This window comes from Copadichromis virginalis, linkage group LG12, assembly GCF_057382275.1.
Source record: "Copadichromis virginalis isolate Kocher_CV1m ecotype Utaka linkage group LG12, C_Virginalis_male_GT1.1, whole genome shotgun sequence".
In the NCBI taxonomy this organism is placed as follows: Eukaryota; Metazoa; Chordata; class Actinopteri; order Cichliformes; family Cichlidae; genus Copadichromis; species Copadichromis virginalis.
Genome location: NC_140629.1, coordinates 10,444,835 through 10,472,176, shown reverse-complemented (window position 1 = coordinate 10,472,176; position 27,342 = coordinate 10,444,835). Strand labels below are relative to the sequence as shown.

General features: G+C 42.1%; 1 protein-coding gene across 9 annotated transcripts; it reads left to right on the top strand.

Annotated features, from left to right (window-relative positions):
* On the top strand, positions 1 to 27,342 carry ccdc180 (coiled-coil domain containing 180). Of its 9 annotated transcripts, none has more exons than XM_085474661.1 (37): positions 1 to 190; positions 3,718 to 3,815; positions 3,897 to 3,970; positions 4,450 to 4,559; positions 4,664 to 4,792; positions 4,988 to 5,098; positions 6,099 to 6,194; positions 6,275 to 6,438; positions 7,784 to 7,891; positions 8,033 to 8,112; positions 8,339 to 8,427; positions 8,568 to 8,687; positions 8,775 to 8,948; positions 10,706 to 10,821; positions 11,201 to 11,327; positions 11,499 to 11,559; positions 11,636 to 11,697; positions 11,817 to 11,998; positions 12,078 to 12,247; positions 13,465 to 13,645; positions 13,728 to 13,874; positions 13,949 to 14,093; positions 17,624 to 17,740; positions 17,820 to 17,897; positions 18,556 to 18,639; positions 18,814 to 18,968; positions 19,221 to 19,276; positions 22,426 to 22,477; positions 23,209 to 23,298; positions 23,376 to 23,442; positions 23,660 to 23,795; positions 24,939 to 25,099; positions 25,182 to 25,307; positions 25,386 to 25,482; positions 26,607 to 26,700; positions 26,855 to 26,966; positions 27,111 to 27,342. In XM_085474661.1, exons 1-37 carry the CDS (start codon positions 131 to 133, stop codon positions 27,246 to 27,248), a joined length of 4,167 nt encoding a protein of 1,388 aa, XP_085330787.1. In that variant the 5' UTR covers positions 1 to 130; the 3' UTR covers positions 27,249 to 27,342. The 9 variants fall into 9 exon arrangements, 8 of the variants coding, with proteins under 8 accessions (XP_085330787.1, XP_085330788.1, XP_085330786.1 ...); XM_085474662.1 differs by having other exon boundaries at positions 3,894 to 3,970; positions 4,664 to 4,780; XM_085474660.1 differs by having other exon boundaries at positions 3,894 to 3,970.

Genomic DNA, 27,342 nt, shown 5'->3' with positions numbered 1-27,342 from the left:
TTGTCATGGTGACGGGAAAAACGCTCAGCCCGAGCAGGTACATGGTTTAGTGTGTGTGACAACAGAAAGAAAGGTTATTAAACAGTGTTACTGTCAGCCTGGACTGAAGATTGCAGCAAGCCTCATCGTCATGTGTGAGAGCACCGCGGTTCCGAGCGGGGAAGTTTACCGGCAGCTGTTCGACGCTCAGGTGGGTTTGAGGTCACACTTTACCTGAACGCCGCAACAAAGAGATTTCATTTTCATTTATTTATTTATAAAGCACATTTAAAAACAACAGGGAGTTGACCAAAGTGCTGTACAAAATAACAATTAAACAATGACATTAACAACAACAACAACAGGTAAGAAAATTAAAAGAAAATTAGGATAAAATAATTGGTAACTCTCATACAGTTTCGAAAGCCAGAGTAAAAAAAAATGTTTTAAGATGCGATTTAAAAAGAGTAACAGTTGGGGCCTTTCTAATGTGGAGAGGTAGATCATCCCACATTTTCGGTGCCACAATCGGTGCCCGATCTCCTCTATGAACCATCCTAGACTTATGTAAGGTAAGGAGCAGGTGATGGCTTGATCGAAGGGCACTAGAGGGCGTATAAAGCTGCAATAGGTTGTAATAATAGTTGCTATTGTTGAAGCTACCCACAGGGGGCGCTCTGGAATCAATAAGATATACAGAGTAGAAGAAGAAGTTATCGTGGTAGAAAGAATAATAAACAGCTAGCTGAAGCTAGCACCAGGAGCAATTCTTGATGTTTTATTCATAGAGGAATAAGAACATTACATAGGTCAGACAAAAAGTCCGGTGCCTGGCCATTTAGCACTTTATAAGTCGAAAGTAAGATTTTGAATTTAATTCTAAAACGTACTGGAAGCCAATGAAGGGAAGCAAGCACCGGAGTAATATGTTGGTGTTTCTTCACACGAGTCAAAAGGCGAGCTGCAGCATTCTGTACAAGTTGGAGCCGGGCCAAGCTGGACTGACTGACACCCACATACAGTATAGTGAATTGCAGTAATCCAATTGAGATAAAACCCATCCATCCATCCTCATCCGCTTTATCCGAGGCTGGGTCGCGGGGGCAGCAGCCTAAGCAAAGAGGCCCAGACCTCCCTCTCCCCAGCCACCTCCTCCAGCTTATCCGGGGGAATACCAAGGCGTTCCCAGGCCAGCCGAGAGATATAATCTCTCCCGGGGCCTCCTCCCGGTGGGACATGCCTGGAACACCTCACCCAGGAGGCGCCCAGGGGGCATCCTTGTCAGATGCCCGAACCACCTCAGCTGGCTCCTTTCGATGTGGAGCTGCAGCTGCTCTACTCCGAGCCCCTCCCGGATGGCCGAACTTCTCACCCTATCTCTAAGGGAGAGGCCAGCCACCCTTCGGAGGAAGCTCATTTCTGCCGCTCGTATCCGCGATCTCGTTCTTTCGATCACTACCCACAGCTCGTGGCCATAGGTGAGGGTAGGGACGTAGATCGACCGGTAAATTGAGAGCTTCGCTTTTACACTCAGCTCCCTCTTCACCACGACGGACCGGTGCAGCGTCCGCATTACTGCAGCTGCAGCCCCAATCCGTCTGTCGATCTCCGGCTCCCTTCTCCCATCACTCGCGAACAAGACCCCGAGATACTTGAACTCCTCCACTTGGGGCAGGAACTCATCCCCGACCCGGAGTGGGCACTCCACCCTTTTCCGGCTGAGAACCATGGCCTCAGATTTGGAGGTGCTGATTCTCATTCCCGCTGCTTCACACTCGGCTGCGAACCGCTCCAGTGCGAGCTGGAGGCCCTCACCCGATGAAGCCAACAGAACCACATCATCTGCAAAAAGCAGAGATGAGATTCTGAGGCCACCAAAGCGAAAGCCCTCCGCCACTTGGCTGCGCCTAGAAATCCTGTCCATAAAAATTATGAACAGAACCGGAGACAAAGGGCAGCCCTGGCCTTAATGTTTTGAGATAAAACAAACGCATGAATTGCTCGTTCCAAGTTTCTAAAGGATAAAAAAGATCTCACTTTGGATCGGAGCCTTAATTTAAAAAAGGACCGCTGGACAACTGAATTAATTTGTTTCTTGAATGTAAGTATGCTATCCAAGAACATGTTAGCACATGTTAGGTTACATAATTCCAAATCTGGGGCATTGAAATTACAGCTTGGTCCAAAAACAATTACCTCAGTTTTATCCTCGTTGAAGGTAAGAAAATTTGAGGCCATCCAGGTTTTCTTTCTTCATCATATCTTTATTTACTTTTTCCTTTATACAAAAAACAAACAAACAAAAAAAGACAACAAAAGACAAAAACAATTACCACAACAACAACAGAGAGAAAAAACAAAACAAAAAAACAAACACAATAAGCAGTCTGAGACATGTAAACGAAAAACTAATACAATATATATAATTCGGTCTACCAGTCATTTACACATTTGTCCTGACAAACTCAACCCGCCATTGGAGTGGGGCTGCCCCTCTCACTATGGTTTTCTTCAGATCATCAGGTAAGTAATCCAATAGCGGGCGCCATATATCCAAAAAAATATCTTCATTGGCACTTAATTTGCACTCAGTCTTTCCATTGGTAAAACTCTAAAGATTTCTTTATACCATATTTGTTCAGAATTGGCATAAAGTTAAAAGATTAAAACTAATAAAAAAAATGTAAAAAGAGACTTTTTCCATTTGATTATATTTTACATGATGGATTATGCAGAAAGTAGAATAGGGCTGAAAGATCTATTGCTTTATCACCTATTCAGGTTGTAAATCATGTTTTTAAAAAGTAACTAGTAACTAAGTAACGAATTACTTTTGAAAATAAGTAATCACCGAAGTAATGGGATTACTTTTTTGGGGGGGAAGTAATCAGTAATTAGTTACTGATTACTTTTTTCAAAGTAACTTGACCAACACTGGTGAATGATGCTGCAGAGCTCCAGCTGCCTGCCTGAACCAGATATGGAGGGAAGATTGAACTCACTCTTCCCTCCATATCTGGTTAAGTTTTACATTTTAAATATTATACATAAACTTGAAAAAGAAATTCTCATTAGCACAGAGCATTTGGGAGTCACCGAAGTACACATTTACAGCCATAGCAACTCTAAACCATAAGGCTTGTTGCCGTTGCACATTGCACTTTGTTGATGATAAAATTTGGGCTGTGGTGTTTGTTTGTTTTTGTCTCTCTGTGTACGGACAGACTGCAAATCAATTTCCCATTGGGGACAAAAAAATTACCATTGACCATTGATAACTGCCCCATGAACTGCAGACTGCAAAAAGAAAAGATATGAACATAACGATTGAAGTGTGCTGCTTGTTGCATTAATTACTGATTTTGCATGCATGCATTGATTTGATGAGGGTTAAGCATGTTTTAGAAAAAGCTGACACTTTCATACTTTGAATCATGGAGCAGAGGTAAACAAACCTTACTGACTCCTTCCCAGTAAGAAATCACAAACAGAGGCCTCAAGCAGTGGGATTTGATGCTGCAGTAGGAGCACTGTGAGCGCAGGAGGTGTGTACAGTCTGACTGTGCACACGTCCTCCTGTGTTCATACAGAACCACTTCACTGTTTCCTTCCTTCTTCCTTGAAGAGTAAAACTGACAACGTGGGCTCACTGATCAGCAGAACTCAAGATGTCTGACGAGGGCTGACATGTTCTGTTGCAGCAGTGACTGAGCTGTTTCTTGTTCTCATGTGTTTCAGGCTCAGCTGTCCAGATCTCTTCTAGCCGGATGCAGAGACACCGGGACAAATTGTCTGTCTGCTGTGGACAGCAACACACACTGCAGCACAGCCAGCAGGTGGACAGAGACACACACCACTGTTACATATCTGTACTGCATCCACTCTCTCAAAACATGTTGTGTTTTTTCCTTTAGTAGAAGGCAGCAGGCGGAACACAATGATGATGATGATGATGTCATAGATGATGTCGGCAGACTTCCAGATGCCGTGGGTTAGTGGTGCTTTTACTTCTACAACAGACATGCAATACAACAGGGTCGTAGCTAAAGTGGGTCTGGGGTGCCACTCGCCCAAAACTGTACTGTCAAGTCATGTGCAGTCATGGCTACATACAGGGTGGACAATGGATCTAGGTTTACTTGTGTTCACTTGTTGTTTTTACCTTTTTTAGAATGCATGGCGTCTCATTGCCCACCATTCCTTAACACAACCAAAGCTGAGCCCCCAGCAGGCCCAGGTTACTATTCACAGAGGGCAAAGCAATTTTTTGTAACATTTAAAAAAGCTTTTTACTACTATAAAGCTGGGATTTAATTGTTTCTGGACAGGAAGAGAGACTACAGGGTGGGGTTTTTGGCACTTCATTTTTCAGACCTGAATGTTTGCAGCTAGATCAGCTAATCTAACAGAAACATTAAGTTAAAATGTCAATGTTCACATCACAGTCAGAAGCTTCTCTCTTTATTTTAGTTGTTGATCATCCCAGCTCTGACATCATTGAACGTCTGACAGAGAAAAAAATTCAAAAACATCAAGAGGCTCTCAAACAGCTGGATTCAGACCTGAGCCAGCTGTCTCAGGTACAATGCATCGTAGTTACACTGCACCTGAGGGCAATACATGCTGTGGTGTCACAATACATACTCTGTGTGAAATTATTGGCCACTGTCTGTCATTGTGTCAGGCGTGTGAGACTCAGGTGAAGGCCATCAGTCAGGAGCTATTGTCCAGTCTGCAGGAGGTGGATCTCAGATTGGACACCCTGAAAGTCAGAATGAATCAGCTGGAAGATCTGGAAGATGTCAGTATGCAGGTACACATGACATAAAGTTTAGAAGATCAAATACAGTTTTAAACCCGCAGCCTGATGAAGCTTGTGATTTTTTTTAAAAATTGCCAAACCTTCAGAATAATTAGACTTGGTGTGGTTGGTGGAGTGTGAAAATAATATCTTATGGGCTGGAGAAATGTGATTGGTTTTGAGAGTGTTAATTTCATGTGTGTGCAGGAGATCCACGGTCTTTGGAAGAAGGTAGAGGAAGACGTGAAGCTGAAGAAGACTACTATCGTAGAACTTAACCTCAAACTGACTGAAACTGAAAAACAACGTACTGACCAGGTCAGACTGAGCGTCACTGACACTTTTAAAATTTTACCCAAAGAAACCATTTGACACCCACAGTCAGTGGTTGAACAATAGAGGGCAGTACTGTACAGTTGTGGTCAGAAGTATACTTAAAATCTTCATAATACATTTCTTTAAACTATTTTTTTCCTATGGTGGAAGGACTATACAACAGCTTTGATGTCTTAAAAACAGAAATTGGGTCCACAAGTTTAAATTTGTTTTGGATTTTAACTAATCCAAACATTGACACAAGTATGGATACAAGCTTAAATATATACATAGACTCACTTAAGTCTTTTAATAAGTGCTGCTGAAGGTTCTACATTTACAGCCTTGTAAAGAAGTGGTTGATCTATGAATTGTACATTTACACAAGTTGGGAAGGTCTCTTGGAGTCATTGGAGCACATATTAAGATGATCAGTTCAAACAAATGTTCAGATGTGCCACGACTTTAACAAGGTCTGGAAGAAGACCCAAACTATCACCCTGAGACAAGAGGAAAATGATTTAAAACCGGGTTTTACATCTTCATGGAATAATAGAGTGCTGATCACGAAAGAAGGCCCTGCTCGTTAACAGACGCTTTGAATCTTGGCTGAAATTTGCAGCTGCTCATGTGGAGTAGCCAAATGTCCCCAAGAGAAAGGTTTTATGGTCAGAGACAAAGATTGAACTATTTGGCCACGATAGCATGATGAGTAGTAAAAGTGAGGCTTTCAATCCTAAGAACACTTTATCAGCTGTCATTGATGGTGGTGGTAGTTTGATTCTCTGGGGCTGGTTTGCCCTCAGTGGTACTGGTACACAAAGTGGATAGAATAATAGAACAGCCAGTGTGTATACTGCTGAGCAGCTGTGGAGAAAAACCAAACCAAAATTCAAACTTGTGGACCACTTCCTGTTTGTTTAAGACATTAAATGATGTACATGCTGTATAATCATTCTAGAAAAAGAGCAGTTCAGTCAATGTATTTTTCTTTTTCTCATAGATCAGAGCTATTATCAGGAAGTACTACCGTGTGTTGGAGCAGATCAGTTTCCTGCATCCATCTGACATCCACAGGCTGATCCACACTGAAGCTACAGTAAGTCACTGTGACCTCTCATCTGACCTCTAACCTACATAAAATGATAAATTGCACTTCTATATCTCTGTTTGTCTCAGATGCTGAATCAGTCTATGCTAGCAAACCGTCGCAGCATTGCCCGACTGCTGCTGCTCCTCCAGGAGGAAAATCTACATAAGGAGTCGATCCTTCGTCGGCACTGGGAGGACTGTCTGAGTCACTGGAGAAGGAAAAGAGTCCACAGAATTGTAGATCAGTTCAGGTGAGTGGAGCACCATGTTATACATTGATGTGAGTTAAAGAAGCCAGAAGCTTAAAAGATTCAGGATTAGCTTGTTCAACACTCTAATCCACTTTGTTCATTTTCCCAAAGTCAGAAGAGAATTAGATTGGAATTGCTGAGTTTGGTAATCCAAAATAACTCCTCTTATGACTCTAGAAGTCATTAACTACAGAATATATCAATAATGGCAGGGCACGAAGATTCTCCTCAGCAAAGCAAGAATTCCTGTTAGGGGAGGACTGGGATTTAGACTACAGGCATTGTCACCAAAGCAACGAAAACAAAAAAGAAGGGGTGGCAAAAAGTGGCTGACAATATTAAATTTAACTTATTATAAATACAGGGCAGTCTGGGTAATCAGATACCAGAACATTTTCCGTAATTTCATCATGAAGAAAACTGAGAGACTGTGAGACATTTCAGGGTTAAATGTTTAAATAACTATCTTTACACTGTCATCCATTCCATCCATTCATCCATCCATCCATTATATCCAGAGATATCATTTCTCCAGCGTGTCCTGAGTCTGCCCTGCAGCCTCTTTACAGTGGAATGTTCCCAGATCACTTCACCCATGTAGATTGGTTGGGCAAACTCCCACATAGCTCCTTAAGATGATAAAGAGTTGGTTGTATGTTCTGGGTCCAGGATGAAAACCACATTGTTCCTCCTGTATCAGAGAATTGACGAATGAATGAACTTTCCTTTCCAGTGCCCTGGCATAGACCTTTCTAGAGAGGCTGATGAGTATTATCCCCCCGTAGTTAGAGGACACCCTCCAGTCCCCCTTCTCAAAGATGGGAATCACAACCACAGTCTGCCGATCCATAGGCATGGCCCCAGATCTCCACGCAGTGTTGCAGGTGCATGTCAACCAAGACAGCCCTACAACATCCAAAGCCTTTAAGAACTAAAGGTGAACCTCACCACCGGACACTCTTCTTACAGCTCTGTCTGGAGGCCTGGCTACAGGGTTGGGCAACCCTACATGGTACACTGGTACCTTGATTTTCTTCTGTCCATAGGTGTTGACTGAATCACTCTTTATTTGGCCACTCACCAAGGACCAATTTGCCTAACATTTGTCTAACAAGGACACTATCTCAAACTGACATTGAGGTAATGTCTGCAGCTTTAATTTTTTAACTCCCAGACCCTGGACAAGTTGGAGGACTTTTATTTCCTAATATTTTTCTATATTTGTGGTCAGTTTCAGAACTGCTGTGACAGTCAGTCCTACAACTGAAAGATCAGGCATCACTCCAAATTGTATACCATGGTAAGTTTTTGAACTGGCTGATAATCAGTAGTATTTGTGTCGTAGAAGTCTCTGCAGCAGGAATGAGGATCAGCAGCTGGCCTCAGTTCAGCAGATAAAACTAACCCAGCAAGATCTGACTGAACGGCGCCGTGACATCATTAACAAGATCAGGTAAGATCAGGTGAAAATAAACAAACATAAATCATAATCTTTTCATTGCCTGGAGATCCAGTCAGTCCAGTTTCAGTGTAATTTCTTTTGTTTTCACCCCGTGTTCTTCTTGTCAAGTCACATATTCTCTTTGTGTTTCAGCTCTCTGGTCCCACCCACCTGCTCCAAAGCTTTGGTGTCTGATTGGTTTGACCAACTAACAGATGTCAATCAGCAAATTGGTAACTGTCCTCTGGAGTCACTACTACTGATACAGTATGAGTTTCACTTTACAAACTTAAATCACTATTTGAACAGCAGAAAACATCACTGTATCACCTTCATGAAGCAGCTATGTTACCAAGTCATCCAAATCATCTGTTATCCTGCTTGTGGTAAATTGGCAGAAGCACAAGTCTGAGTTATACTATGGTGATGATAAATGTAGGTTTGTATTTGTGTGTTCAGAGCATTTCCACACTGAGCTTCTCCATCAGCTGCGTTGCTGCTTTGAACAGACATGGCAGAATCGGCTGGCGGAGGTGGAGCGCTGTAAGGTAAATGCGCTTGGTTAGCTCTGATGTAGCAGCTTTCAAATACCTTTAGTTAATAGCTGACTGCTGTCTGCAGCTACATCATCGTAGCAATGATTACATTCCAGCATACAGGCCTGTAATTTTAACCTGTCATCCTACAGGAAGTCCTCTCATCTTTGGAATTGTCAGAAGAGGAAGTGAATGACATCATCAACTCACAGCTTCTCACAGTGATTGGAGCACAGCAGAGTCAGGATGAAGAGCAGCTGGCCGCTTTAGATGTCAGTCACGTAAACCTGCCTCAGACTGTTTCTGTGCACTGTATCAGAGCATCCACGTGTTCATGCTTTCTGCTTGTCTGTCTGCAGGTGAGCAGTGACTCTGTGGCCCGTCATGCTTTCAGTCTAAGTAGAAGTGTATTTGTTGTCATGCGAGCAGCAGCATTGCTGTGGGAGACACATTGCCAAAGATTAGAGAGGAGAGATGAAAAACTACAACAAGACCTGAATGATCTCAGATGCTCACAGCAGCAGCACTTACAAGTGAGTTGCAATAAAACACAAGCAGGTAAGTCAAATAAAAACAACAAACACAATCAAGTAGTAAAAAAAAAAGAATGCTTGGACACTGCTAGCATAATGGACAGGTTTTCGACGGGGCTCCCACACAAACGCAAAGCAGGAGATGAGGCATAAATATGCCATGCCTAAATATGTTTCTAAACCAACTTCCTTCCAAGCCAAAGACTAGAAAATATGGTGAAGCATATCTTCCCTTTGGCTTCACCTGCACAAGTGCCAAGGTAGGTCTCCCCTGCAGAATTGGTTTTCCCTGCGTCAGGAGCAGGCGCCGGACTCTCCAAATCACGGACAAACAGTATCCCACATTCTTGATTTTTAGTTCACAAACTTGTGATAACTAACTACTTCTGACATTTTGGACATGTTAGCTCTTTATACAGTAAAGTTACAGTGGGATACAAATAATATCAGGCTGATCCTGCCATAATTTACTCCCCCTGTCCAAATTACAGACAAACAGCATCCCACAGTTGTTTATGTTTTTGAACCCATTTTGCACAGAGAGACATTTTTTGAAAAATGTATTGATAGCAATGTTGAATATTATTACCCAGGAAAAAAACAACTACACGTAAAATAATTCCACCATGATGCCTCTGCCTTTCTAAGGCTACGTTCACACTGCAGGTCTTAATGCTCAATTCCGATTTTTTGATCAAATCCGATTTTTTTGTCTGCTCGTTCACACTACAAATAAAATGCGACAGCAAACGCTCTCTAGTGTGAACGCTCAAAGCGGCTCGCATGCGCAAAAGAAGATGTCACACACAACGCGCTCTGTTTAGACCCAGAGCAACAGTATTGTTTGACTGATGGCCCTTAAAGACTTCGGTCTTCACGTTTCCCAATTTTTGCTTTAAGTTATCTTGTTATTTACATAATAATGTAAATAACCTAATAATGATCCTTATTGCCGTTTAAGAGAGGAGCGGTGCTTCAAAGGATAGCTGTAGATTTCTGTCAGAATCTGCAGATTATACAGTACAAATAAAATGTTTACGTTGTCTTCCCAACAGTTTCACTGACATCTACACTGGATGGCCAGGAAGCGTTCGCGATGTCTTCTCGGGCGCTTCTCTGGCGCTGATAATTGGCTTCAGTCTTGTGTCGGTGACGTAAAAGGCGGATTTAATGCGACTTGACCGTTCAAACAGCAGTCGCTTTCTAAAACATCGGATATGTATCGGATTCAGTACCACATACGAAAGTGACCCAGATCGGATTTGAAAATATCGGATTTGCGCCGTTCACACTGTCATAGCATGATCGGATATGGGTCGCATAGGGTCAAAAAATCGGATTTGATGCGCTTTCGCCTGCAGTGTGAACGTAGCCTTAATGGAGGGACAGTAACTGCGTGTGTATATGTAAGAGTGTAAAACCTGAAGATAGTAAGATTTACAGTATTTTCTCTCAATCTGCCATTCTGCAATTCATCTCATGTAAACAAAAAAGTATGTAAAAAAAGTTTGGGAACCACTGGTCTAATATAAGAATTTATTTGATGATCAGAAACGTGTAATTGTGACAAATATGAAGAAAAAAACCTCTAAGAAATCAGGAAGCGGGCAAAGTTTTTAATAGCACCTTAAAGGATTTATGTTAACAAATTACATACAGGTAAGTTACCGTCACAGGTCGACGTGGTTTTCACACTTTTGCCCAAGAGAGAGCATGACAGGTTCCCTTTTCCAACATGCTTGCTCTTATTCTATCAGAAACGGAAGATGCAAATGGATGACCTGTTAGGAGGACTCCGTCAAGAGAGCAGTGAGGATGCTCTGAAGACATCTCTGGACAAAACTATCGGTTACTTGCAGCAGATTAAGCACAGGTACTACAGGGTGCCAGCTAAAGCTAATCCCAAAGCAAAATCCAAATAAAAGTTCATTTTCTCTCCAATTTATTACAAATATTGAAATTCACAACATCCCCACCCAGTTTGTTAACATTTTGCCTTGGACCATAGCAGGGAAGCAATGTCTGTACAGTTCCCCAGGGAACAATCAATCACATCATGAAAACGCAAAGCTTAGCTGACCAACTCTGATTATTTAACATGATCATTTGTCTGATTGGCCGGAGGCGAACACAGCCACAACTTTAACTGTAAAAAGGACAGAGGTTGTGTGGGCAGGAAGAAAGGTGAATTTGAATAAAAGGTCCTAATTTTCAGTGTGTGTGTGTGTGTGTGTGTGTGTGCGTGCGTGCAGTTGCAATCAATTTGTCATTGATCAATGGACCCTGTTGAATCTTCACCCGTCGTGCTGTTTGGAGGAGCTTGTCTCCTACAGCAGGAACCTCAGCTCCTTCTACCACCTGAGTCACACCTACCAACCGGTAACCATAGCAGACAGACCTCACTCACTACATGTAGCCGGTAACCACAGAAACACAATTACAGTGAAACCTGAAATAGTTTGCATCGATCTGAACACATCTGACTTTTTCATCTCATTGTCCTCTAAAAAAGGTTATCATCAATTTAAGTCATGTCTCTTTTTTTCTCAGAGTCCAGGGGATTTGGAAAAGCTTGTCCAACCATCTAGCGGCCGATCCAGCCCATACCTGGGTCTGTTCTTTCACACTCATGCTCAGATACTTAAACTGGTTTTATTTAGTATTGACATGTTTATTTGTTTGTGTAGAAACCAGCTGGCAGATTGAAAGTCCTGAAACTTCACACAGCTCTCAAAATTGGCTAATTGAGGTGATGCTAATTAATGATAAACAATAATCAATTTCTGATTGATCCAGAAAATATCAATGGTTATGTGTGTGTGTGTGTGTGTGTGTGTGTGTGTGTGTGTGTGTGTGTGCGCATTTCAGGCAGGGTCCATCCTGAAGGAGATCTGTGATTTCAGCAGCTCTGTCACCTTTACCTCATCAAAAGATGTGGTCTACTCAGCTCCTGTCTTCAGATGTTCCACTCCCAACCTGCCAGTCAACCTGGAGTGGGAGACACACCTGAGCTTATTTCCTGTGGACCTCCTCCTGGACTCACTGAGCAGGTACTCACACACGCACGCTTGTATTTCCACTCTCAGTTGAAAGATCACCACCTCAAAGGCTGACTGTCTGTGTGTCAAGGTCCCGGACTCTGTTCTTGAACCACCTGGAGCAGCATTTCCACAATGTGCTCAGTTTAGCGGTTTCAATGATGAGAGACAGGAAGGAGGCGGTGCGCTCAGAGCAGGAGCTCCAACTCCAGCAGCTGAGCCCCCGACATATCAAGACCCATATATACGAGCCCCGCATGGGTAACAGACACACACAAACAATGCACAAATGTTGGTGAAAGTTAGTCAAAGGTTACAGAATTTGCTGTAACACATGCTAGTAATCATGATTCACAGAATGGATATAAAAGATGGGTTTAAACAGTGATTTCAACGTTTTTCCTACTGACATCTTAAGTTTTGAAATCAGACTTGAATGCATGAGGCTAAAAGACACCAAATCCTTTTACAAGCAAGTGCTGCCACTCAGAAATGATTTTAAAATGTCTCTAATGTCTAACTTTAACAACCACTGACATAAATCGACAATAAAACTGCAGTTATAGAATCATCAGTGAAATTTTTTTTTGAAGCAACTCATAATAGGTTTTCCGACCTTGCCAGTTAATTATTATTATCCTCGTATAAGATTTTGTTTTTCAACTAAATGACTCACTCATGCTGGCCACTGAAAAGAATACAGGTTTAAAACTGCATCCACCCTGGAAGTAGTCTAGTTGTTTGAAGCTAACAGCTAGTGGTCCTTCAATGCTCCAGTTGCCTAAGTGACCCTGTAGCATACAGTATTTAATACCAGGCCATATTTCAATCAATTATATCTTTCACTCCCATTAGTAGCTTGCGTGGAAGTTGAGAAAAGATTATCTTGTCTGCTCAATAATCCAGGTAAGAAAGTTGATTGGTAATGGACTGATTCTTATATAGTGCTTTTCTACTCCAGCCGGAGTACTTTAGACAAGATGTCACATTCACCCAAACACTTTCTCTATACTGAGTGCTTTTTAACTACATTCACCCTGATGGATGCATCGGAGAGCAACTTGGGGTTAGTATCTTGCCCAAGGATACTTGACATGCAGACTGGAGGAGCCAGGGATTGAACCACCAACCTTCCGATCAGTAGGTGACCTGCTCAACCTCCTGAGCTACAGCCACCCACTGTTTCTCCCACTGGAAGTTCAACATCCAAAATTGTATTCAGAATCAGCTTCTTTGGGAAAAGATTACCTCTTGTCTGGATACGTCTCATTGCCAGCAGTTAAGTTAGATGCTTGAAGTCACAAAATGTCATTCACTTTCTGTAGCATCTGCTTAGCACGTCACTACCAATACCAATGTCCATCTATATTAATAGTCTGTGGTCCTTCCCATATTATTTTTACAGAAGCAGCTAGAAGCATATAGTGACAGGTTAATAATGAAAACACCTCTTAACCAAACTGTGTCTTTGTGCGTAGCTGAGCTACAGCTCCACAGACAGCATGTGGACACCCACTTTGAGGGTGTGTTGGACCTGTTGACCTCCTGTAGGATGGAATTGCAAGACCTGCAGGCCTCCATAAAGAAAAAGAACATGGAGCTTATGGTCACTTTGTCCAACATTGAGGCCAACATCCAAACAGCCAGCAGCAGTCAACAGTAAAAACTGTCTATCTGCACCTTTATGTGACTGTTAGCTTAGTGAGACCGAGACACTGACCACAGGTATGTTTCTCTGCAGTTGGGAGGCTGCTAGCACCACACTGCAGGACTGTCTGCATGGACACATCAAAGAAACGCAGGACTGGCTGACCAACTTCAGACAGACAGTCATGATAAGAATGGAGGAGGGCAGAAACAAAACAGCACAACTCCTCAGCTCCTTCAGGTAACGGCAGCTGCAGCAGACTCTTCAGCAAAACAAAGTGATCATCACCAGATGAGTGTGTTTTCCTCCTGCAGGCTGTTCAGTGAAGGAGGAGATTTTGCACCTCAGGAGCTAAAGATGTTTCAGAGAAGGGTGAGGGAGGAAACTAAGCGTATCAGCACAACTGAGGAGTCCATCTACTCTGCTCTTGAGGCTTTTGAATCCAGGAGCTTACAGAAGGTGCAATGTATTATCCTCTGTTAATTGTTACTTCTGTAAAGCACAGTTTGCATAAAATGGTCGAGTAGAGCCTGGTCGCTCTTTGGACAAAATTCCTATTTCCATCCCAATTCTCTTGCCTGGTGGCCCCATGATGACATCAAACCTAGACTATATATAAAAGATCCATATGGTCACCATTTAATTGTGGACTCAGGATTTTGAAACCTTATTCTTAGTGTTTTCACTGAGAACAGTTGGGGTCAGAAGTTACCATATTTGGACAAGAAAGTGGAATGTTCGATAGGTAGATAACAGTAACAAGCTTAGTAAGCAAACTGCATACATGAACTGTACTGGGGCAATGCTCAGACGCACATATTAGCATATTAGCTAAACAGTGGAAAGTAACACACTGGGACAATACTAGAATATCACTCACCATAAGTGAAGCACAAACATATTAGATAACTTTTATTTAGATAATTCTTTAATCCTCCAAAAGGCACCAACAATCACATTTTCTTTATTTGTATAGTTTCCCCTTTATAACAGCTTTTGCCCCTCAGTGTCCCAGGGATTCCAGGGGCTATGTTGTCAGTGGACTTTTTGCCCCCATGACAAATTGGTCCTGGGTGAGGGACCAGACAAAGAGCTATTCAAAAAGTATAAATTACACAAAACATACAGCCAAAGCAATCCAAGTTTTTCCTGGTTGGCGTTAGAGTTTGTTCCCTGTGCCTTCGGGTCGGGAAATAGGTCATAACTGTGATCTGCGGTTATGTGTCGAATGACAGTTTTTGGAGTCCCTGGGCGGGATGCTTGAGGAAGGTCCACCTGGGGACTCTGTCGTCTTACTGAGAGACTTCAACACTTGTGGGCAACGACAGTGAGACCTGGAAGGATGTGACTGGGCAGAACACTGGACCAGGTGGAAGGCTTCGACTTGAGTGGTCTCAGAATCTCATCTCTGCTTTTTGCAGATGATGCAGTTCTGTTGGCTTTATCAGGGGGTGGCCTGATAAAGCCAACAGCTGTCAATTTACTGGTATACCTACGTCCCTACCCTCATCCATGGTCACCAGCTTTCGTTAGTGGCGGAAAGAACAAGATTGCAGATACAAGCGGCGGAAATGAGCCTTGTCTAAGAGTAGCTGGCCTCTCTCTTAGAGATAGGGTGATGAGTTGGGCCATCGGGGAGGGGCTCAGAGTAGAGCTGCTACTCCTCTAAATTGAAAGGACCCAGTCTCTTTGATAGCTAGGAACATGCTACTGTAGGCCCTATGTCCAATAATCTGGTGTTTATTGGTGTTTTTTGGAATAATCTGAAAAACAATATTGCTTTCTTACACTATTGTCAATGTCCAGGTCGCTGTGTACATCTTTTACAGTGGGGTAAAAAAGTATTTAGTCAGCCACCGATTGTGCAAGTTCCCCCACCTAAAATAAGATAAGATAAGATAAGATAACCTTTATTAGTCCCACACGTGGGAAATTTGTTTTGTCACAGCAGGAGTGGACAGTGCAAAAGTTATGGGGCAAAAATTAGAATACAATAAGAATAAATACAGTACACAACTGTACAGAATAGAATAAAATAAAATACTATATACAGTAGAATAAAATAAAATAAATATACAATAAGATAAAAATAGAATACAAATACAAATACTATATACAAATGATGACAGAGGCCAGTAATTTGCACCAGAGGTACACTTCAACTGTGAGAGACAGAATGTGGAAAAAAAATCCATGAATCCACATGGTAGGATTTGTAAAGAATTTATTCGTAAATCAGGGTGGAAAATAAGTATTTGGTCAATAACAAAAATACAACTCGATACTTTGTAACATAACCTTTGTTGGCAATGACAGAGGTCAAACGTTTACTATAGGTCTTTACCAGGTTTGCACACACAGTAGCTGGTATTTTGGCCCATTCCTCCATGCAGATCTTCTCGAGAGCAGTGATGTTTTGGGGCTGTCGCCGAGCAACACGGACTTTCAACTCCCGCCACAGATTTTCTATGGGGTTGAGGTCTGGAGACTGGCTAGGCCACTCCAGGACTTTCAAATGCTTCTTACGGAGCCACTCCTTTGTTGCCCGGGCGGTGTGTTTTGGATCATTGTCATGTTGGAAGACCCAGCCTCGTTTCATCTTCAAAGTTCTCACTGATGGAAGGAGGTTTTGGCTCAAAATCTCACGATACATGGCCCCATTCAATCTGTCCTTAACACGGATCAGTCGTCCTGTCCCCTTGGCAGAAAAACAGCCCCATAGCATGATGTTTCCACCCCCATGCTTCACAGTAGGTATGGTGTTCTTGGGATGCAACTCAGTATTCTTCTTCCTCCAAACACGACGAGTTGAGTTTATACCAAAAAGTTCTACTTTGGTTTCATCTGACCACATGACATTCTCCCAATCCTCTGCTGTATCATCCATGTGCTCTCTGGCAAACTTCAGACGGGCCTGGACATGCACTGGCTTCAGCAGCGGAACACATCTGGCACTGCGGGATTTGATTCCCTGCCGTTGTAGTGTGTTACTGATGGTGACCTTTGTTACTTTGGTCCCAGCTCTCTGCAGGTCATTCACCAGGTCCCCCCGTGTGGTTCTGGGATCTTTGCTCACCGTTCTCATGATCATTTTGACCCCACGGAATGAGACCTTGCGTGGAGCCCCAGATCGAGGGAGATTATCAGTGGTCTTGTATGTCTTCCATTTTCTGATGATTGCTCCCACAGTTGATTTTTTCACACCAAGCTGCTTGCCTATTGTAGATTCACTCTTCCCAGTCTGGTGCAGGTCTACAATACTTTTCCTGGTGTCCTTCGAAAGCTCTTTGATCTTGGCCATGGCGGAGTTTGGAGTCTGACTGTTTGAGGCTGTGGACAGGTGTCTTTTATACAGATGATGAGTTCAAACAGGTACCATTCATACAGGTAACGAGTGGGGGACAGAAAAGCTTCTTACAGAAGACGTTACAGGTCTGTGAGAGCCAGAGATTTTCCTTGTTTGAGGTGACCAAATACTTATTTTCCACCCTAATTTACGAATAAATTCTTTACAAATCCTACCTTGTGAATTCATGGATTTTTTTTTTCACATTCTGTCTCTCACAGTTGAAGTGTACCTCTGGTGCAAATTACTGACCTCTGTCATCATTTTAAGTGGGGGAACTTGCACAATCGGTGGCTGACTAAATACTTTTTTGCCCCACTGTGTATACAGTATAGATCGTGAATATAATGTGTTTATATCTGGTTGTCAGCAAAGCAGATTCTTGGGTCTTTACCTTTAATTATTAATTAATTAATTAATTAATTAATAGAACAATATAGAAAAAGTCCAAGCAACTAGAGAGATAAGTAGTAATAGTAATAAGTTTTAAAGTGGAATGATATGTGAGACCACTAAATGTCTGGCAGGTAGAAACTGAATTTTTTCACGTGATATTTATGGTAGCAATACTCTATGCACACTAGTGGAGACTCCAGAGGTAGTTCTGGTGTTCAACATTAAACAGTCTAATGATATTTTGCAGGTGAAAGAAGTGTCGGCTCCCTTGGAAGAGAAACTGTCCTTTTTGAAGTCTGAGGTGAAATTTATTGAGGACGCCCAGAAAATGATCACCAGCACACAAGTTCACATCAAAGCTGAGGTGCCCATCTCTCTCTCTCTGTCTGCTTGTCTCTCTCCGTCTTTGCTGGTTGTTTATTAATACTGTTGGGCCCGTCCAGGCTGCCAGAAGTAACCACCAGCAGACTGTTATCAGCAAAAGACTGGAGGACCTGAGGAAGATGTTGGATGACACACAGGTAGTAAGGTAGCTGGGAGATTTGACTGTGCAGTGACAAAGTTATATTGCAGCTGGAAGAACAGTGGCCCATAAATACAAGAGGTAATCAAAAATGTCCAAGAACAGGACCAATTAAAACCAAAAGGCTTACCTGATATGAATTTGAGTGATCTCAGACTCGTGGTCATCTTTTTGTGCACCTCTGAAACAGAAGCTTATATTTTTTTCATTTCCACAAGTTTGAGGGCTGTGGTGAAACTGCAAAGAACACAGTGTACGTGGTCAGAGCTTCCAGGAAACAATTCTGAAAAGCAGGTTTGCTGGATGCTGTCAGGACATGTTTGAGAAGATGACAATGGAGATGATCTAATCCAGATATAATATGAACATTGGCTAATTGAACAGGGCTGGTAGGAATAAAAGCAGGAAAATGGGAAAACTGGTAGATTTAAAAGAGGCAAGAATGAACAGTACAAACTCCACCAAAACTGCACATAATTAAACAAAAGCCACAGAAAAAAAATCTGTGTCCATACTTATAGTAGTAACATAACATTATTTTTTCACCCCTGGTCAAATGACTACTGTTATTACTCCTATTCAGTTACTGTACAGAGGACTGTAGTACTTATACCAAAGAACAAGAGCTCCAACGTGAATATTTTCTCTATATGCAGCTGTCTCCAGATCAGGTTTGTTCCTTCCTGTCATCAATCAATAAAGAACTCAGGGAGTGCTGTCAGTACCTGGATTTGAGTTTGGTATGTCACTTCCTATCCACCACCTGTTGCCTTGTTTTTCTGCACTGCTTCTCTTCTTTCTAGGCTGCATGGGGTCTATGCCCTCATCTTCTATTTTTCTTCTGCCTTTTGCAGACAGTCTTGACCCGGTCTATTTTCTTTCCATGTGGATTAATTTTTCATTTTTGTGTTCAGGACTCTGCACTGGAGGAAAGCCTTGCTTTGTCAGGTCACCATAAATCCAGGAAGCAGGTCCTGCTAAACCTGTCTCCTGGTTTACTGCAGCCAAACAAAACAAATATGGACCCCCTTGATGATCCTGTTGTGGGGATCATCAGGTCCTTGAACAGGTATATATGTGGAGGTCCATTTAAGTTAACTTTGGGTTGATGGGGCTGCTCTAATTTTCAGAGTTGAAAATCCAACTTCCAGTTGAAAATTCTAACTCGGAACTCAGACATTACAACTTCCAACTTTAATAGAAGGCACTAATAATCCTGCTGCTGCATGAACAAGATTACTGCTGGTTGTGTGATACTCTTTGATTATGCAGACAAAAAATGTTTCACCCCCTTATTTCTGTCCAACACCCAAACATACAGGATTAGTTGCCAAGATCCAGCAAAGGAAAGAGAACGGAGACAAAGGATATCTTCTGGTAAAGTACAAACATTTGTTTCCTTTTTCATTCTGACGGAAATATGTCTTTTTTCTCAGTAGTGTTGCAGAGAGTTGCACATAAACTACTTCACCACTCATACAACCTGTAGGCAGCTTAGTGCAGTTCACTGTTTTTCTTTTTAAAAACTGGTCACAGGATTGAACTTGTATTGCTAACTTATTCTAGCATTACAATAGAATTTGCCTTAACTTCTATTGTGTAGAGCACTTTTACAGTGGTTTTAGCTTTCACCAGGTTATCTCAGACCTCGCTGGGCTGAGTAGGTTTATGGTGAGGATCAGGATTTCTTTCAATTCATCCATCCATCCATCCATCCATCCATCCATCCATCCGCTTCCGCTTATCCTTTTCAGGGTTGTGGGGGGCGCTGGAGCCTATCCCAGCTGTCATAGGGCGAGGGGCGGGGTACACCCTGGACAGGTCGCCAGTCTGTTGCAGGGCTAACACACAGGGACAGACAACCATTTGCACTCACATTCATTCGCACATTCACACCTAGTGACAATTTAGATTATCCAATTAATCTATCCCCACAAGCTGCATGTCTTTGGATGGTGGGAGGAAGCCGGAGTACCCGGAGGGAACCCACGCAAACACGGGGAGAACATGCAAACTCCTTCTTTCAATTCAATTCAATTTTATTTATATAGCGCCAAATCACAACAAAAGTCGCCTCAAGGCGCTTCATAGATACAGAGAAAAACCCAACAATCATATGACTCCCTATGAGCAAGCACTTTGGCGACAGTGGGGAGGAAAAACCCTTTTAACAGGAAGAAACCTCCGGCAGAACCAGGCTCAGGGAGGGGCGGGGCCATCTGCTGCGACCGGTTGGGGTGAGAGAAGGAAGACAGGATAAAAGACATGCTGTGGAAGAGAGACAGAGGTTAATAACAGATATGATTCAATGCAGAGAGGTCTATTAACACATAGTGAGTGAGAAAGGTGACTGGAAAGGAAAAACTCAATGCATCATGGGAATCCCCCCGGCAGCCTATGTCTATTGCAGCATAACTAAGGGAGGATTCAGGGTCACCTGGTCCAGCCCTAACTATATGCTTTAGCAAAAAGGAAAGTTTTAAGCCTAATCTTAAAAGTAGAGATTGTGTCTGTCTCCCGAATCCAAACTGGAAGCTGGTTCCACAGAAGAGGGGCCTGAAAACTGAAGGCTCTCCCTCCCATTCTACTTTTAAATACTCTAGGAACAACAAGTAGGCCTGCAGTGCGAGAGCAAAGTGCTCTAATAGGGTGATATGGTACTATAAGGTCATTAAGATAAGATGGGGCCTGATAATTTAAGACCTTGTATGTGAGGAGCAGGATTTTGAATTCAATTCTGGATTTAACAGGAAGCCAATGAAGGGAAGCCAAAACAGGAGAAATATGCTCTCTCTTTCTAGTCCCTGTCAGTACTCTTGCTGCAGCATTTTGGATTAGCTGAAGGCTTTTCAGTGAGTTTTTAGGACATCATGATAATAATGAATTGCAGTAGTCCAGCCTGGAAGTAATAAATGCATGAACTAGTTTTTCAGCGTCACTCTGAGACAGGATATTTCTAACTTTAGAGATGTTGCGCAAATGGAAGAAAGCATTCTTACATATTTGTTTAATATGTGCGTTGAAGGACATGTCCTGGTCAAAAATGACTCCAAGGTTCCTCACAGCGTTACTGGAGGCCAAGGTAATGCCATCCAGAGTAAGAATCTGGTTAGATGCCATATTTCTAAGATTTTCAGGGCCGAGTACAATAACCTCAGTTTTATCTGAATTAAGAAGCAGAAAGTTAGCGGCCATCCAGGTCTTTATGTCTTTAACCAGTGTGTGAATGGGTGGATGACTGGTTGTGTAAAGCGCTATACAAATACAGGCCATTTACCATTTAAGACATTTCTGCAGTTTAACTAATTGGTGTGTATTATCTGGCTTGCTAGATAGATAGAGTTGGGTGTCATCTGCATAGCAGTGAAAATTTATGCTATGTCTTCTAATGATGCTGCCTAAGGGAAGCATGTATAGTGTAAACAGAATTGGTCCTAGCACTGAACCCTGTGGAACTCCATAATTAACCTCAGTGTGTGAAGAGGACTCTCCATTTACATGCACAAATTGAAGTCTATTAGATAGATATGATACAAACCACTGCTGCGCAGTACCTGTAATACCTACAGCATGTTCTAATCGCTCTAATAGGATATTATGGTCAACAGTATCGAATGCTGCACTAAGGTCTAGCAGGACAAGCACAGAGATGAGTCCACTGTCAGAGGCCATAAAAAAATCATTTGTAACCTTCACTAAAGCTGTTTCTGTGCTGTGATGAGCTCTGAAACCTGACTGAAACTCAGTCATATCCTTAGTAAAAAAAAAAAACTTTCACGAACTGAAAACTTTCAAATGAAGTATTTTGGCATTACAGTTTTTCATTTGTGTGTTCAGCGTAACCAAAGACTATATAAACAAGGTGTGTGTCTGTGTGTCAGCCTTTCTTAACATACCCTTAAGCCTGGATGATTAACTGGTGACTGAAGGGCTTCACACATTGAATGCATAAAATCAATATGAATATTTTGTGCATTCTAAATATTTTTCAGACAAAGCTATTCTTTGTGCATCTGTTCACACTGACCGCGTTATTTCACTGGGACACATTTTTGGCATTTATTTTTTCAAACCAACCTTCATTTTTTTGGACCCAAATAAACAGATCTGACCGCAGACTGCATTTGGAAACAAATGCCCTCATAGCTCAAACGCACACCAGTACTGACTACTAGAGAGATGGAAATAGAAAAATAATTCTGTTTTACTTCAGACATACAGCTATACGCTGCTCCAGGTCATGCTGCCTACTTGTGAGAATTGGATGAACCCAGAATCTCAGTTTCTTACTTTTCTTGTTTAGAAACGTCAGAACCAGCTCATCATGACTTGCTGTCAACTTATTTTTTTTTAAAGTGCGTTTTTTTGAGGAGGAATTTTCCACAAAATGTGTTCGGTGTGTATATATGTTATACAGCAAGTTTGGATCTGGAAAATTCTCAATTTCGTGTTGTTGGTTTTTTGCAATGCGTTTGGTGTTTAACAGCCAACCCAGTTCAGACTGACAGCATGTTGTGTTTCTGCAGGTCTGAATCCTATCCAGCTTCAGCAGAGACAAGATTCTGTCAATGCACCGAGGTAAACACATGTAGAAACATGATGCATTGCAACTCATCTGAACATCAATGTCATTTTATTTATGGTCGCAAACATAACAACACTGACAGCCATTTTACTTTCTTGATATGTCATCATCACTGATGACCTTACACCCAGATTGTATAATTTTTTATTATTTTTAAATACTATCTAAGTCTTTCTAACTGTGTCATACTGTAATGTCATACACTAATACTTCTAGTATTATTATCCTAGTATATTGCCCCGAAACCTAACCTTATGTTTTGGTGAAAAATAAAGTTAAACTTCTTTGGAATAATATAAATATTTTAGAAGTGTGTCGAATACAATTATTTTTTGTTCTCTTATTGCCAAGACCTATTTCCATAAGTCACAAATCTCATAATCTGGTACATTAGGATAATGGAGTAAGGGATACTATATCCCTAACAGAATTCCACAGTTGACTAACACATGTCCTATTTTTAGAGGAAAATGGGGTTTGCCAAGACTAGGGAGAAGAATTGTAGGGTTAGGGTTACCCAAATCAAATGGTGTTAGCTGATCCGTTCTGTCCCCTTCCTTCAAACATGGTCATGTGAGGTTTAAGGTTAGCTGTAGACAAAATGGCAAATTTGAGGATTCATATTAAGGTCATTTTTAGTACAATAACCACTAATAGATATATGTTATAGATAATCTATGACTTGTTTGTCCTATTTTATTTTTAACCTGTGTTTGTATTTCAGTGTAAAGAGGGGCGCCAGGTTTATCAGGACTGATATCAGGCATGAGAGAAGGTTCCAGATTTTTGGACCCGAACCAGATCAGAGTGCACAGTGAGTCCCAACTGATTCAGATCTGATGTGTAGCTTATGGAATGTTCTAGTTCCATTATGATATTTCTGCATTTCAGGTCTTTTAGCTCCAAAGTTAATTTGGCGTTGTGGAAAGCCAATGACATTCTCCTGCAGCTTGCTGAGGTAACATAAACATGACTGAGGGGAAATCCTATCCCTAACAGTTTCCTGAAAACCACAGAGCACTCGATAATTAAATTATTTTCTGATGCTAAGGTTCCACTTTAACTTCACACTGATCCACATCATCTCACTTGATGTTATCATTGGTCCAAACTGAATTCAAATTGACCTCAACCTGCACAAACTAACACGAACCTTTCGCTTGTCCATCCATCAGGACTTTTATCGCAGTGAGCGTCTAAGCTGTTTCCAGCTTCTTCCTGACTCCTTGGACCAATGGATTGAGAACACGCAGCAGAAGCTGGTGGGATACCACGAGCAGGCAAGCAGGTTTCTGGACACCAGCAGAGATGGTACCCATTCAGTAATACAACAATTTTCTGTCCATCTTTTTGATGACTAACATTTCTATAATTTTACACTGTAATCTGGCTGAGGCCTTAATCTTGTCCTAATCTGAACTCTAACAGTCCTTTGAAGATCTGGTCCAAACAGATGCTAGATGAAAATATCCAGCCTTCCTTTATATACATAGTTGGATTTTCTCCGTTCTGAACTCAGCAACCTTGGGTGAGGTAAATTAAAAACTCCTTAGTGGCAGGACCACTGGAGTGGATGAGATTTGCCCTGAACTCCAGTGCAATAGTTACACCCTTTTGCACATGCTCAGTAAAATGACAACTGATAAAGTTTAACAGGTTAGAGTGTAACTTAAACCAGTCCCAAAGAGTGGACTAAAACGACAGTTGCCAGGTTTAAATTATTTATTGCAAGCTGCCTGATACAGAGAAAGCAACTGTGGAGGGGAGTGAATAGGCAGGTTTTGGACACAACATCTGGACTAGCAACCTTCCCAGAGCATAGTCTTCCTAGTTCCAATCCCACCTTTGTCTCTGTGACAGACAATGGTGGAAGAACAGGTGTGAGATAGGAAATAGCTGCCATATTAGAGATGCAGGGAGACGTGGGAGCTGTGGTTGAGAAGCACACAATTGGAGGAGTTGCACTGAAGATGCCCACGTGTTGAAAAGAATTAGGAGAAAGTGATGGAGGAGCAGCAGTGGATGTAGGTGTGACCACACAGTAAAATCAATTGAAGAACTGGTTGAGTTCATCAGCTCTACCCACTTCACCCAGGAGTGGCTGTCTTTTGTTTTTGCTGTAGCCAGAGATGGTGTTGATTGCTCTCCACACCTCACAGATGTTGTTGGGCTGTAGATTCCTTTTTGTATTTCACTTTTGCCATTTTCAGTCTCTCCTTCAGCTCATGATGCACATGTTTGAGCTGTTCTATGTCACCATCTCTAAAAGCTATATTTTTCCCATGTCCCAAAACAAAAACTACAGAATTAGAACAGACACATGAGAGATACAAACAGGAACATCAGGCTGAACTTATATATCTTAGAAAGATACAAATATCTCAAAGCAGTCACACAGAATAAGCACCTAAAAATTTTATACACACTGTCTGTCTCTACCTGTCTATGGGTCAGATGTGGTGAAGCAGCTGTCTTTGTTCGAGGAGCTGCTACTTTTATCACCTGCAGTTTTGATCAGTGACCATGAGCGACAGCATGGGTCGGGGCTCAGAGAGGAAGTGGCGAGACTCACACAGAAACTGGAGAAGACTCTGGCAGCCAGTGAGAAGGAGAAGGTGTGAAGCTGTGATGCAGAAGGCTCTGATACAGACAGTAAAGATCTGCAAGCTGACTGGTTTCTATGTGTCTGGTTGTCAGAGTGTGAACATAGGTCAGCTGCGAACGTCTCTCGGGGAGGATGAGCTGGAGATGCTGAACAGCAGAGAAGAGCTGAGACAGCAGCAGCTACACAGCACTATCTCCAGTGCACACCTTGAGCTGCAGGTATGTGACAGTGGCACCAGATAACACCTTTCTAATCTGCAGTCTCACTTTGAGTGTGCATTTTATTATTGAATGCAGGAATGTGTGAGAGGCAGAGGGGAGGAGTTTGTTACATCACTGGCTTCTCTGACAGAGAAGCTGCTCCATCAGATGAATGACCTCTTTAGCCCTGCAGGTAACCTTTACTCATTTGTACCATCATAATGACTGTGTGTGTGTGCATGTGTGTGTGTGTGTGTGCAGAGATGCTTACCTTAAGCTGTAATGGACATATTATAAACATCTGTTCAGTTAGGCTATAAATCATAGATGATCACCTGCCTGACGTGCTGCAAGTAATGGAGCCTACATAGCAATTTCCCTGTGGTAATTAGCACCAAGACATCAGACCTTGGAATAGTCGCTTAGGCTCATATGTAAAAAGATGGCAGTGTTGTCAAGTTTTTAAATAGTTTTTTATTGGAGTTTATTGATGATTCCAATAAAATGACCTTGGAAATGTAAGTTTGTCTGAGCGATCGGATTTAAATGGCATCCATCAGGCAGGTGCCCAAGAACATAATGATTGCTCTGCCAGAGCTCCAGCATTGCTCTGTAGAGAGACAAGAACCTTCCAGGAGTACAACCATTTCTGCAGCACTGCACCAATCAGCCCTGGGCTGACAGAAGTGACTCAGCAGTCAAATGCACATGGCAGCCTGCCTGGAGTTTGCTGAAAAACCATATGAAGGATGCTCAGCCCATGAGAAACAAAGTTCTCTGGCTTTGGGACCACTCTGTCAATGTCCTTGAGTTGTTCAGCCACAGACCAGACTTGAACCCAATTGAACATCTCTGGAGAGATCTGAAAATGTGCACCAATCCTTCAAATCCCACCTGATGAAACATGAGAGGTTCTGCAAAGAAAATTTGGAGTAGCTACCCCAAAATATGTGTACCATGCTTGTAGCATCATACTCAAAAAAGACTTCAAACTGTAATTGCTGCCAAAGCTGCTTCAACAAAGTATTGAGCAAAGATTGTGGGGTATTGTGTGTAGAATTTTGAGGTGAAAAGGCTGTTACATTCCAAAATGTGAAACAAGTGAAGTGAATACTTTCTGGATAAAGTCACTAAAATTTAAAAGCATCTGAATGGTGATTTCCCACGTGCATTTTATATATCTGGGTAACCAATGAAATTAAAGTTTATTTATATAGTGCTTAAAAATTTCTGCCCAGATAAGTTCCCAGATGCATTTCAAGATGAGTACTTCCAAAACAACTTTGAATAATTTTTATGTTTAACCTGTTTCCATAGAAACTGGTACAGCAACAGCACGACAGCAGACGTGTGGTGCTGTTACTGTAGAAGCAGCATCTGAAACAGGAAGCAGACCAAGCGCTGAAAATAGGTAACCTTTGACCTCTGACCTGCATGTTACCCCTGGCAGTACAGATGTTTGTGACTAGAGAAGAAACTATAGTCAATTTAAAGTGTGTGTGTGTGTGTGTGTGTGTGTGTGTGTGTGTGTGTGTGTGTGTGTGTGTGGACATGACAACCAACAGCACAGGTGACCTGCCATCTTCTCATACTACGGTAACAACAGTTTCGATCGCTACATCCAAGTGGACCCCAGGACATGTGACTGTTATGGAGCAAAGAAACACTGCTATGAAGGTGTGTATACACACACACACACACACACACAAACAAAATGACACATGTAATTAATGTTTGTGTGTGTGTGTGTGTGTGTGTGTGTGTGTGTGTGTGTGTGTGTGTGTGTGTGTGTGTGTGTGTGTGTGTGTGTGTGTGTGTCAGCGGTTTGAGCAAGTGGTCAAGTTGGAACTGTTGCTCTCAGACGACATGAAACGAAGACAGCTGAGCGGACAGCAGAGCTGGAACACACACTGGAGACAACAGATACACTCTCTGAAACTGATACAGAAGCCAACATAGCAGCAGCTGACTGAAAGTTTTTGGTGTAGGCTGTGATGACATTTACTGCATTTAATGTTTGTTAATAAAACAGAGAAGAAGAAAAACTTCCTGA

Coding starts and splice junctions, on each gene's coding strand:
- ccdc180 (XM_085474660.1), top strand. CDS start 131: ATGTGTGAGAGCACCGCGGTTCCGAGCGGGGAAGTTTACCGGCAGCTG. Junction 8,428..8,567: donor CGGAGGTGGAGCGCTGTAAG/GTAAATGCGCTT, acceptor GTCATCCTACAG/GAAGTCCTCTCATCTTTGGA. Junction 23,796..24,938: donor TCTGGACACCAGCAGAGATG/GTACCCATTCAG, acceptor TCTATGGGTCAG/ATGTGGTGAAGCAGCTGTCT.